At 43.7% G+C, this 13,400-nt stretch overlaps 2 protein-coding genes across 4 annotated transcripts in view; one reads left to right on the forward strand and one right to left on the reverse strand.

Annotated features, from left to right (window-relative positions):
- ACOX3 (acyl-CoA oxidase 3, pristanoyl) overlaps positions 1-9,328 on the reverse strand; it is a 48,835-nt gene extending 39,507 nt beyond the window's left edge. Inside the window, exons 1-5 of one of the 2 annotated variants that reach the window (XM_067558875.1) lie at positions 9,304-9,328; positions 5,193-5,377; positions 4,263-4,496; positions 3,024-3,098; positions 705-794 (exon numbers count right to left, since the gene is read on the reverse strand). In XM_067558875.1, coding sequence (XP_067414976.1) covers positions 705-794; positions 3,024-3,098; positions 4,263-4,496; positions 5,193-5,360 — 567 coding nt within the window. In that variant the 5' untranslated portion in view covers positions 5,361-5,377; positions 9,304-9,328. Of the gene's footprint in view, positions 1-704; positions 795-3,023; positions 3,099-4,262; positions 4,497-5,192; positions 5,397-9,303 lie in introns of those variants that run through there. The other variant, XM_067558876.1, reaches the window with a different exon arrangement.
- A 434-nt stretch (positions 9,329-9,762) lies between these two features.
- The window catches only part of TRMT44 (tRNA methyltransferase 44 homolog), a 31,539-nt gene continuing 27,901 nt past the window's right edge, over positions 9,763-13,400 (forward strand). The window contains exon 1 of one of the 2 annotated variants that reach the window (XM_067558877.1): positions 9,763-9,999. In XM_067558877.1, coding sequence (XP_067414978.1) covers positions 9,798-9,999 — 202 coding nt within the window. In that variant the 5' untranslated portion in view covers positions 9,763-9,797. The remainder of the gene's footprint in view (positions 10,000-13,400) is intronic. The other variant, XM_067558878.1, reaches the window with a different exon arrangement.

Below are 13,400 nucleotides of genomic sequence, written 5' to 3' on the forward strand. Positions count from 1 at the left end.
CTTTATATGGGAGGACAGGCTTATCCTTACTGAGCTCATTGCAGGACAGGGACATGAGGTGTTAGATTGCCTGATTTAAATAGAAAAATATATCTGCAATCATTTGCTTCCACAAATATGGAAGCCCAGAGAAGGGCAGGCTGGAATTTTTACCTAGTAAAGTGCATATATACAATACTTATGTTTTACATCCACAATTCCCATTGCTTATTATTTTAGAGCCACTTTATGACATACAAGATATGGCTACACTTCAATCACTGAGTGTGACTGCAGCTCCTATAGACATACCCACAGAAATAAGATGGGTTTTATCTGATATTGCACAACTTGCTGGACAGATCCTGAGCACCCTGCCTGGAGGGCTACTATAGAGCCTGCTGCTCAGGGAGCTGGGAGCAGAAATTTAAAAAAAATTCTGTTTCAGTTCTTCCAACACAGAATTTTTTGAAAACGTTCCATCCCAGGGAAAATTTCACGTATCTGGCTTTTTGTTCCAATTCACAATGAATTTTTTGTAAAAGCAACATTTTTTTGTGGGCTGGAAATTCCATTTTCCACACATCTAGCATTTTTAGTAGTAGTAAAGCTAAGAGCTAAGTATTAATTATTGTTAATCATAGAATAATTTTAGTCCAATATCTTTCTAACAGCACTTAAAACAATAAAGTACCAAATGTTGCTTCTGGAGATTGCAGACTGACCTGTGTGCTGGGGTCGTATCTGGCAGTTGTCCGTATGCCCTTGGTATTGCTGCCATGGCTGACTTCAGTCAGAGCAAAACATCCAAAAATCTAAACCATGAAACAGCAGGTGCAAATCAACTCGACTTTAACAAGGTAACTCAGACAATACAATTTCCAAGTCAATTGTGTTACTTAATATGTTATTGCTGTAAAAGTGAGAGTTTAATAAAAATCCAACTGCTTAATAGGAGGCTGCATTGGGCCTAATCCACCCCTTGTTGAAAACCGGCATAACCCCTGCCACAGGGTTTTTCCACTGAGCCATCCTCCTGGCAGGTGTTGGGACCCTGCAGGGAGCTGCTGACCATAATGGTGCTGGCTATGAGTACACCCGCGTATAAGAAAAGTGGGACTGGCTCTTTGAGTAGAAGGAACTGTTGCCTATGAGAGAGAGGAAAGGTGGGTAGGTCTATCTGTAGGGAAGCCACAGGAACAGCCTACTTTGGGAAAAGATTAGGCTGTTTATGTTTTATTTTAAAATTATCAATAATCCAAACCCTTGGAAGGGGTAAACTCAGACTAAATCCAGAGTATCTAAATTCTTTTCTTAGCAGAGTGTGCTTGCAATGAATTGCCTTCCCTTACACTAGGGCTAAATTCGGTGTGTCATCTTCACTCTTGAACTTACTAAAAAGGCAGAGTTGCACAGAGATTTGGGGGGGCCTGAGGCAAAATCTGAAAATGAAGCCCCCCCCCACCCTTAAAAAAATTTCCACTGAGAGAAGGCGGAGGGATGGGGTGGAGTTGGAAATCAACCCCTCATCACACACTCCACAGCCTTGGCTTGGCTACTGTCCCCTGAGGCTGGGCCCAGCTTCCTGCACCAGGCATTGGGGTAGGATGTGTGTGTGTGTGTGTGTGTGTGTGTGTGTGTGGGGGGGGGGGGGGGGGGGGAGAAGGGTCACAGCACCACTCAGATTTGGCCCAGCTGCCCCTCTTTCATGATGGAGAGGCCACTGGGCCAAATTTCAGCGAGTGGCACTGTGACCCTGCAAGCCAGGCCACAATGCCACTCGGTTTGGGAGCCCTCTGAAAAGGGTGAATATAAAGATTAAATTAAACTGAACCCTAAGGCAAAATTATTACAGCAGATACAGAGCGCTAAGATTTTCTTGATGCTCAGGGTCTTTAAATTGGATTCATGTTGATTTTACCGTGAGTCCATCTACATAATCAACTACTTGCTACATAACATGAGCTGATCAATAAATAATCATTTTTTAAGAAAGGAATGAAAGAAAAAAACCACACAGTAGTTCAAGTTAGAGGCAGTCTGATTTTACTAGTATCTCTTTCATTATACTACTTATCCTAAGGGAAAAAACCCAATAAAATGCCTTTGACAAATGTGGGAGTGCTCTTTCACAACTATTAATACTGTATCTAGATCTGTCACCAGTCTGATGTTTCTGGACTATGGAATGGATAATTCACCCTAGGGCTCTGATTGGGTGGCAGAGCCTGCCCATGTAGGGAAAGAGAGAGGAGGTCCTTTCTAATATTCACCTAACAGCTTATGCTTAAGGCCAGAGCGAGTAGCATTAACGGCTCCAGCCCCTCCATGAGGCACACCCAAGCCTGTACAACACTGCATGAGCAGGATGGGTCAAGGCAATAACAGAACCAGACACTAAGGAGGATCTGGGCTGGCTAGGACTCAGAATGTTAGCTGGTTTATTTCTGTTCCTGAAACTTAAGAGGAAAGCTTAACCTGCAGTGAAGTGTAAGAATAGATGAGAGTAAATATACGTGTTGGCTGTCTTAAAATAACCTTTTCTCTAATGCTTTGTTCCAGTGTCTAAATAAAAACACTTTAATTTACAAAAGCTCTTGGTCAATATCACGAGTCACAGGTTCTGGCAGGGCAGAAATGCAGGTTGCTGAGACCTAATCAGACCTGTAGGATATGTGGTGTATCTGGGCCCCAGCTTAATTGTATGTTTAGACTCCAGTCATGAGGTATGATTGCAGCACAAGCCAACATACCTGACCTTCCTTTAACTTCACTAGCTCAAGTACCGGACTTCAGTGCAGGCTAGCCCATGAGTATTATCCAAGGTTCTGGGTGGGCTTGAGTTACACTATCATGGCTTCACTGCTCTAGTATGCAAGCTAGCTAGATTAGAGACTTGAGCTGCAACCACACTCCATTATTGCAGACTAGATAGACCCTAAGAGTGGAAAACACCTGCACTTTGAGATCAGAAAGAGCCCAGAGGTGCAGCTAGTCATGTAACCATAACAATACCCAACTCTGAAAAGTTACACAAAAATTACCTCCATGTTACTGGTTTGTTTCACAAATTCCTTATGCCTTTCAGACCCAGTATTCTCAATTGCACCACCGAACACCTGAAAATTCAAAATGAGACAGATGAGGGTGAGATCTCTGTCAAAATGTTGGAAAGAGTGCTTGAACAAGCACAACAATCACTAAGCATGACATTCACCCTTAGCAGGGGGCCAACAGAACTGTCCAACACTTACGTCCCACTTAAACCTTATTTTGAGGGCTTAACTGGTGAACTGGCATTGTGCTAGTCCTCTACACTGGACTGAATGTCATCCAAAGACAGAAAACACTCTGCATTATACAGAAGAGAGGCCAAGGACTGAATGGGTCATGGAGAGCTTGCTCCTAGTGACAAGCTCAGCTTTTGGCAGCTGTAACAGAACACTCGGTGGGTTCACTTTCCACTTGTGCCTGTAGTTAAGGATGCAAGAGCCCACTTGAGGGATGAAAAAGTTTGAAAACATACTATCTCGCTATATACAGTTCAGTTTTAGATGACTCCAGGACTGAACCTGTAGTTGGTCAGCAAATCCATCCCAGATCAGCAGTAATTAAAAGCTTTGACCATTTCATGCTGTTCTAAATTACAAAACAGGTGGTGGTCTGAATTCAATTCCTGCTGGACAGCAGCCTACATCACAAAATCACTATCACAACTGGTACTAAGTAGCAGAGCTGGCCATATAGCAGAAGAAATAATTCATCAAATAAGTCATTTAATGGAAATAGAAAGTCATTAAATAATGCATTCAGCCAATGTGATCCAACCATCTCTATTGACCATCCTTACAGGAAGATTCAATTGAAGGATAAAGGATCGAGGGACCACTGACTGCAGTGATTTTGGGAGCGTGCCCTGAATGAACAAGGCGGCCAATCTGACACAAAATAGGAGTGGTCCCTCCAAGATGGAGGTCAGACTCGTGGAGAAGCTTGCACTACCAATGCCTCCATCACACCTGTTCTATTGTCCAAGAGTGAAGTCCTGGTACCACTACAGTCAATGCCAAAGGTGGGTCCCATTGATTTCAATGGAATCAGAATTTCACACTAAGCCTATCCAATCCGGCACTTTTAAACAGTTTAACTCACTTTTCTTATTTAAAAAGAGAAAAATAGTTGTGTCAAAATACTACTTTTAGAAAATATTCCTCAAAAAGGGGGGGAAAAAAACTATGAAAATGCAATCAGAACAAGACGACTTTTCTCTGAATTGTACTAACCTGAGCATTTAACAAATATTTGGTACCCAGTGACCAATCATACATCCCTAGGCAGTTTATAAAAACCATAATTTTTAATGGTTTCTCCATGACCTCTTCCAGCTTAAGAAACTCATATTCAAAGAGCCTTTTACAGCGTAGGAATGTCAGCTCACGATACTTCTCAATGGTTACATCTTCTCCGGGGTAACGAGCGAAGACAGGATCATTTTCGAAAGCAGCGAAGATTCTATTCTTGAGACGGGGGGAGAAGTTGGCAATAGAAATTTAATACCAGAAAGTTGGAAGAAGTACATATCAAAGAATCAAGTTAGTCAGTTAATTCCCGGACTGAATTAGGCTTCCTAGCACAGCAGCTGTTTGTTCAGACAAAATAAAGAAGTAAATATCCAAATAAAATTTAAAAAGCCAAAAGGCTGAATTTAAAAATTTGATATATTCAAGATAAAAGTATATCAAAATGTGATATTACACAGATAACGTGATCGCCAGATGCATCTTTCTAATTGAGTGAGCCAGACACTTAACACTGCATGTGTCAGAAGCTGTTGTACATTGCAATTTCTTAAAATTGTTTTAGTGCTCTTATTAGACAGAAGGAGAAGCATTACAACTTTGATCTGGATAGGGTCCCTTGCAAGTATAAGTCACTGCGTGGTTAATTGGAAATGGAGTCTAGACTCTTGTAATTTAGTGTTTGGTGGTCTTCCCAGTTTCATCATTAGCAGTGAAATTAAAAAAAGTTATGTTTGATCAGAGTAGTGAAAGAAGTATTGTTTAGAAGTCAGTTCTACTCTAAAAAGTGACTACATAAAAATGCTCCCTTCTTACCCAACATCGGCCCATCGTTTATTACTTCAACTTATGCCCTCTCCTTCAAAAACGTTCTCGCTTTCCTAGGACCACATAGCAATACTTGGAAAAACTTACCTTGAACTGGATGAGATCTTCTCCATCTGTAAACACTGCCATCTCCTTCCAACTGAAGGAAGCCCTCTTGCGGTACTCACAAAGTGGTCCTTTAGGGAAATCTGGTAGCAAGATGTCCCACGAACTTTCGTTGCAACTGGCTTCTTTCAGATCACTAGTCGATGCCATCTTGAAGTTAAATACGTCTGCATCCAACAAGAACATATCTCCAATGAACTAAAACACTGCAGATGTCTCATTTTTTCCATTTTATTAGTGGATAAAAAAGGGAATTGAAGGGTTTATTTCAGCCTTCAAGGCCCCCTGCTGGAAGCCCCGCAGCCCTACTACATCCTGCCCCAGGAGAAAAGCAGCAAAGTTGAGTCCTCAGGCCTTCTTAAAGAGGCTTCATTAGAAGCAGCCAATCAGAAGAGGCTCAGTTAAAAAGAGCTGCAGGGGCTTAGCAGCTTAGTTCTTAGCTGGGGCCAGATAGGCAAGGAAGGGCATTGTGCTTTAGCCAAAGGGTGTTTGATAGGTTGCATTAGCTAAACCTGGGAGCGAGAGGAGCTGAGAGCTCTAGCCCTAAGGTAACAGACAGAGGTAAAAAGGCCAGGTGCAGGAGCAACCAAGTAAAGGAAGCAGTACGTGGTTGCTAATTAGAGGGTCTCTGGATTGGGATCTGGAGTAGTGGGTGGGCCCAAGTGCCCCCACCAACTGCTGGGGCAGTGGCTTAAGCCCTGAAAAATGGATAGGCTCATTTAGAAACCCAAACAAAGGCCTGGAATTTAAGGGCCCAGGGACACGGCTGAAAGACTGATTGTCTGGTGAACTCGTGGTTGCCGCACCCTCTCCCCCCTGGAACTTGAGAGATGACCTGGCTGGAGAGCTGGGGCAGAGAGAACTGGTGAAGACAAAGGGACTCTAAGGAGAAAGCCCTGGGGGTAGTGCTCTCTAACAGGGCAGGGAAGGACTTAAAATTAGCCCAGAAAGGGCTGAGTACTGAGCCCAGAGACCCAGGCTGAAGACACTAACCAGGGTGCAGCATTAGTCCTCATTGGACCTTTGTTACCAAGGAAGGGGTTCATTCATGCCTGTTGACTGTGTGTGAGTTGGCTGGAGGGCTGAGCCACTGAAGACCTTCCTAGAGAGGTTGGCAGCCTACAGGGGGTGCTTGGAGAAAAAGATCCCAGCACCACTCCCAGTTGACAGGAGGCACTCATGAGGGGTGAGTGCACCCCATCACAAAGCGGTTCTTCATTAAATCCATACAAAGTCACTCAAAAGGGACAGGGACCACAGACCCAACTGTTAAGACTGGCCTTCTCTTTTTCTAACATAACTGATTTAGTACGAGTTAAATAACTGTCTTTGATCAGATATAAATGGATTATACACCTTCTTATTAAAATGTGAAATGAGCATTTTACAGTTAGGTAAATATGAAAAAATATACAATGGATGCATATTAATAAAACTACATAAAAGGAAGGCCACCTTCCTTATAAACTTTATTTCAGTTGTTAAGGTACTTCCCTGGGAGGGGAGAGATCCCAGTTCAGTACCAGCCCAGGTCTGATGAGAAGGGATTCCCCACCTCTCAGATGAGTGCCCCTACAGGGGCTGCTCCATTGTTTGGTGATGCAACACTAAATCCCTTTGCTGATTTGGGCCCAAATGCTCTTTCATCCAGCTGTGCATCCACACAGGGAGAGGAACAGATCCTCAGCTGGTGTAGATCATCATAGTCCCATTGAAGGGAATAAAGGTAACTATTACCGGCTGAGGACATAATCAGGTTTATGATCATTTGAATCCTTCTGGTTTGTGAGATAACTCTATCTTGATCTAAACAAACTCAGAACCATGGCCAACTCATTATTAATTCCTTGTGGGTTAACACAAAGCAGTCTTGAATTATTGTTAGAATGAAAGTTTGAGTTAATCAAACTGCTGTTAGGTAAACTGTTTGAAAACAAAAATTACCAACACACACACCAATTTTGGTCTTTGTTTTCCCATCTTATAATTTCACCTCATCTCCTCATCCACCACCTTACACGCTGGTGAAGATCTTGTTCTTGCAATCAGCTCGTTTATATTGCATTTCAAAACTGAACTAGGCAGAAGGACACTCCCCATGTAATCACAGATATGAGTCGGGGGATTAGAACCATGCTGATTGAGGGGGAAGAGATGCATGGGAACGGGATAAAGAGCAGCTTGCAGTGAGCCATACAACCACCAGAGATTAAATCTGTATGCAGAAATGGGCAGAACCCTACTGATTTGAGTGAAAATCAGAAAAGCCTGATTTCCACTAAAATCTACGTGCCCACTTGGTGGTGTAGATAGAGCAAGCTCTCTGCTACCTCCTACTACCACCAACTATTCATTGTTCATGTGGGCTGGGATCTTGTGTTATCATGTAAACTTTGAAAGGCAAATGGAGGCCTACAGGTGGGGGAGGATTGGTTGGAATGGAGTGATGGGCCTGGCTGGGTGTAGTTATACACTTGGTCTACATAAGCAATGAAGGTGCATGTGACCCTTTAATTTACCAATAGTGGTTTCATTTTTTTCTTTTCCCACTTCTCTCTTTGTTCCATTTTTACCTCTTAGCATCTCTTTCCCCACAACCTGATCCTCCTAGAATGAGACCACAGCACAGCTTTGCAGTTGTGGTTGATGAGAATGTTTTAGAAGAGAAGTGGGGGGTGCAATTTCTGGGTGCTATCTTTCAAACACAGGTGAGTTAGCAGTCCTGTGTTGGTGCAGTGAACCTGCTGAGCAGTTTGCTTTAAAAGAAAAACAGAAAGTAACAGACAACAGGAAAGAGCTTGACCTCCTGAAGCAGAAAAATAAACTAACTACATTTCTGACAACCAAACAATAAAAAATGGCAAGTCAGTGGGAGAGCTGATGAACTGGGTAGAAAGTCAGAGCCGCAAATCAAAGCCTACAGGTTAGGCTGATCTGAAGCAAGGAGAAAAAATAAGATCAAAATCCTGCAATTAATTATGCATGTGTGTAACTTCATTTACATGGTAGCTCGATGAAGCTCAATGGGACTAAGCATGTGAATAAAGTTATGCTCATATATAGGTATTTGGAGAACTTGGGTTTAAGACTTAGGAAAATTGATTTTTTTTTCTTGCCTCAGTGTAATGTTGTAATGATGGCAAACAGCTTGAAAATTCAATAAGGAGCCCCAGTAGAGTAGTTACAGTAAACAAAGTAGAATGATTTACATGTTGAAAGTACTGTATTGAAGAATAACCTCAAAGTATGAAGGCTCTGTTTTTCAGCCCGGCAGACATGATTCCATTACTTTTGTGTTTTTAGAAATTCCATGACTTTACATCTTGGGATCTGTGTGTGGAAGTGACTGTAAACAACTGACCCAGTTCACTGAGAGCTGCCAAGTAAAAAACTGGGCTTGGGGGGGAACTTTTGTTAGTAATGAAAATTCATAAGGGGGTAATAATAGCTGTTGATAAGTCAGCACAGAACAATTGGCAATATACTGCTGAGAAATAACAATGCACAAATGATGCCGCCCAGACATCCAAGAGCGATCAGAATAGCATAGAGTAAAAAAACCTGCACTGTATCTGTACTGTCAGGCACCAACAACACCTACACTCTCCTCGGGAAATGCCACTGCAATATAATGCACAACCAGCAGAGAGCGAAATACATTCAGAAGGAGACCCTCAGACCAGTCTGCTACTGGACGAGGCAGAAATGCAACCAGAGGGAGGGATAAACTACACGTTGAACAGCCTGTCGAGAGTTTAGCAGCGAACCCTGTGTCCAGAAGGAGGAGAACCCGAGAGCGGCCCTTTCTATCGCCCTTCGCGGGCGGAGGGCCGCTGTCTGGCGTCTCTCTCTGCCCAGCGGGGGGTGAGGAGAAGGGTCCCAGGAGTGGAACGCTTGGAGCCGAGGGAAGAAGACGCTCACACCGGAGGGGAGGGGATAGCTCGCCATGGCTCTGTGCTGGGATCAGCTGTTTCTATGACTTCTCCCCTTCGCGGCCGGGCTGGCTCTGATCTGAACCCCAGCGGGAAGGGGCAACTCGGCTGGGACTCCCGTCCCGTCTCATCCCCTGGGGGGGGGAGAGTCACTCACTTACCTACCGGTGCTGCTGCCGCCGCCCAGCCTGCTCCGCTCCAGGAACTGACGGTACAAGCCTGCGCCTCGCCCGCCTCCCTCCGCCGGGCGGAGACAGAGACGAGCCACGCTCACTCGGCGCGACTCTGGCCGGACTGGAGCTGGCTGCCTGCCTGCCGGCCGCCGGGACACATGGGGCTGGCCGGGGCGATCGCTCTCCGGGACAGCGCCTCGCTGCTGCCCCGGGGCTTCTGGGCCGCGGTCAGTGTCTGGCTGGAGAAACCCCAGGTGGTGAACAAGAGACTGAGCGGCTCCCGGATTGAGGCGGAGAGGAGGCTGCCTGGCCCTGGGCCTCCCCCGGCGGCGGCGGGGCAAGGGGCAAAGCCGGGCGGGGGCGAGGAGCAAGGGGTAGAGGAGGGCAGGAGACGGGATGGGGGCGAGGGGAGGGGGATGAGAGGGGACTGGGGGGAGGAGAGGCAAGTGACTGCGGGGGATGGGCCCCCCTCTCCCCCCGCAATGCTGGAAGCTCTCTGGCGTGACTTCTCCAGCATGGTTGCTCAGGAAGGCTGTGACATGCCGGCCTTTGTTAAAGAGCTTGGGAAAGAACAACAGCCCGGGACAGATGTTCCCGGCCTCGCTGCGGTCCTCAGAACGCTCTTCCCTAAGGGCCAGCCTCCCGCGCGTTCCCCGGCACCGAGGAAAGAAATGGTCATAAAAGGTAACTTGAAAAACCGGGGTGAGCGGGGCCACAGAGCCAAGTCCCTTCTGTGCTTTCCAGCGTGCCACCCGAAGTAGTTCTGACTCACTTTGAGGTGCCTGTTCCCGGGATCGGGGAGCCCAGTGCTGCTTTAAAGGAAGCTGACAGCCCCAGACTAGAATCCACCCTTTAAAACACCAGCTTTTGTCACCTGCCCTTCTAATCTAATTGGAAAACCTCTCATCGCCCCAAATAAGCACTGGGACAATTCCAGCTTCTACTAGATTTCTTCACAGCCTCATGCATTATATTGTTGCTACGTTTAGCCTGTCTGGTCCATTCTTGTGAACAAGTAGGGTATTGAAATAATGCTTACCTCTTTTGAGAAGGAAGTAGAAGTATGGTGCAATAGGCAAGCTCCAAGAGGAGTAGGCTGCCCAAACAAAAACACAGCTGGCAGTGTGGGCCTAATTGTAGCTTTAGGAAGCTTGACAATAGCCTTTGAAAGTACAGAATTAAAAAAGGACATAGAATCATAGAGTTGGAAGGGACCTCAGGAGGTCATTTAGTCCAACCCCCTGCTCAGAGCAGGACTAACCTCAGCTAAATAATCCCAGCGAGGGTACATCTGCAGCTGTAGAACCTGATATGGCTTGTAAGAAATTTCAGAGTAAGTTAAGTCTCTCTCTCTCTTTCAAAGTGTCTGTGTTGCTTAATAATCCTGGCATTTAGGGTTGCCAATCCTCCAGGATTGTCCTGGAGTCTCCAGGAATTAAAGATTAATCTTTATTTAAAGATTGTCATTGATGAAACCTCTAGGAATATGGCCAGCCAAAATTGGAATGGAATTTTAAGCTTTCCTGAACAGACGTATATAGTAATGTGTTCTGTGCACAGACAATTTTACTTTTCATGACCCTGATCCTGCAAGGTGTCCATGCAAAGTGGATCTTTACACCTGTGCAGAATCCCATTGAAGAAATATATGTGGGTGTGGATTGAATTCTAATACTGGTACTTGGAAAGGAACCTAAATCCAAAAGCAAGTAAAGTAACTGAACGAAGGGACCAACACTGATAGCTGTTTTGAAATACTCAGATGTCTTGCAATTCTCACTCAATATCTTTTCTGAAACCATTTACAGCGTATATTGTACTTTTGAATAATTTTTTGAGGATGGAAAGAAAAGTCATTTATCTCATACCTGTGTAAATCAACAGCCCTGTGTCTGGTTTTAAAACTTCCTCCAGGGATTCCACCCGTAAGGAATAGCTTGATAGACATGTTACAGAAAAAATAAAATGATTTTGGAACACCCATGTTGGAATGGGTTTATATATTTTCATCAGACAGGGGATAAAGATGGATTAAGTTAATCAAGGTCATGCTTACCAAATCCACACAGTGCTGTACACAAAAGTGCAACACTATCTAAACATGTCCATACTAGTTGCACCCTTTTCCTGATCCTCCATTCCTTGCTCATTCAGAACTGCTGTTGAAGTCAGTGGGAATTTTGGTTGCATAAGGAATGAAAGCAGAGGCCCTCTCTGCTTATTGGGAGCCCTTGTGACTATGTTGTTGTGTTGGAATGTTTGTTTTGATGAAAATGAATAGAAAAAGACAAACAAATGATGACTTGTTTTGTATTGCTGTCATTTGAAGGGTGCTGAAGAAATTCAACAGCAAAATATTTGCTATAGGATATTTTTGTGGTTACCTTTATAAATTAATAATGCCAATATATACCAATAACAGCTGTGATCACTTTTTTATAGCAATGCCATATGGAACATATCAAGTAATTCAGAGTTATTTTATAGGAAGGCCATATGGATATATTGAAGATGTGGGAGGTAAAATCAATAGCATGTGAGGCTTAGCTTATATTATGCTATTTATGGTATGCTGCCCTCTTTGTTTTTCCTTGATAGGAATTTTAAATGAAATACTGTTCTAAGTTATGTAGGAGTTAACCATGGTAGGCAAACCATTCCTGTTAGAAAATGAGATTGCATAGCTAGATGTTGCAGTCACTCTTTGAAAGATGGTGTGGTCATTTCAGGACCTGATCCTTAGCTGGTGTAAGTCAGCATAGATCCATTAACTCTGTTTTGGCACCATATTTTAGGACATGGACATCATTTGAAGATTATAAATGTCGTTCAATCAGTAAGGTTGTGGTTGGATTTTATTCAGTTTCCTTTTGATTTAGAAAATAACACTGAAGAACTTGCCTTCTGCTATCCAAAGTCATCCAAAAGTGTCGTCTGGATATTTGTGTACTGTCTGCTTGTATTCAGAGAAGGTTGTGTTAAGAGCAAGGAGTGTGGTTTAAGAACATTAGGACATACCGTTTGACTAGCAAAAAGGGAAGTTAATTAAAGCCAACCTTGTACAATACATGAGTTATATGTTAACAAGGTATCAGACAACTGCCAGATTATTTGACCTCTCCCATCCCTGCATTCACACACCATTTTTCCTTGTCAAAGTTTCGTCCATCTCCCTTCTCCCTCCGCCACAAAAAACAAAAACAAAACAGTTTGGGAGCTGCATGGTTATGCTTCCTTAGTGTTGTGTACCCTATTAAGTGTCCAAGTGCTGCGTTTTGTCTCAGAGCTTTTTGGACACTTAGCTGACAGCTAAGTACAGCTGCAACCACCGATTCATTTTACTGGTGAGATTTTGACTGCTTGCCTTACCAAGAATCCCAAAGATGATGATGCTTGCAGTTAAACATAAGGAGGCAGTCGTGATTGTTGCAGATGCAGAATACAGCGGTCCATTATACAGCACTTTGTCAGAAATAAGTTATCCTGTGGATGGAAGAGGAAATGCTAACTTACCAAAAAGCAAACAAACAATGCCCCCCACCTGAAATGTATAACCGGTGCTGTTGTGGATGGTATTCGAGGGGCAGATGGCAATAGCTGGCTTTTACATGATATGTAATGTGTGTATATATATATATATACATTATACATTACATTATTTACATTTTATGATAACACAAAACAAACAGCAAGTTATATATAAAATTATATGTGATATTTATCCTTCATCTCATCCACACATAGGGACCCCAATATGATGGTGTACGGAGAAGAGGTTTAGATTTATTAAGAACTGGGGAACCTTTTGGGAAAGGGGGAACCTATTCAGGAAGGATAGGCTCCTCCTAAACCAAAATGGAACCAGATTGCTGGCACATAAAATTAAAAAGGTCATAGAGCAGTTTTTAAAATAAGGGCTGGGGAAGGTGCGGAGGAGCACGTGATTTGGACAGAGACATCCTTTAAGAGATGATCTATTAATGGAGATTCTCTATATCCTAGTAAGGAGCAGAGGATGGAAGATGATAAAATATAGGTAGGATCAAATGATACAGAGTCCCATCAATTACATTGCATAATAGCAG

The sequence above is a fragment of the Emydura macquarii genome, unplaced genomic scaffold (genome assembly GCF_026122565.2).
Source record: "Emydura macquarii macquarii isolate MOO-44397 ecotype Brisbane River unplaced genomic scaffold, CSIRO-AGI_Emac_v2 contig_2199, whole genome shotgun sequence".
Taxonomy (NCBI): domain Eukaryota; kingdom Metazoa; phylum Chordata; order Testudines; family Chelidae; genus Emydura; species Emydura macquarii.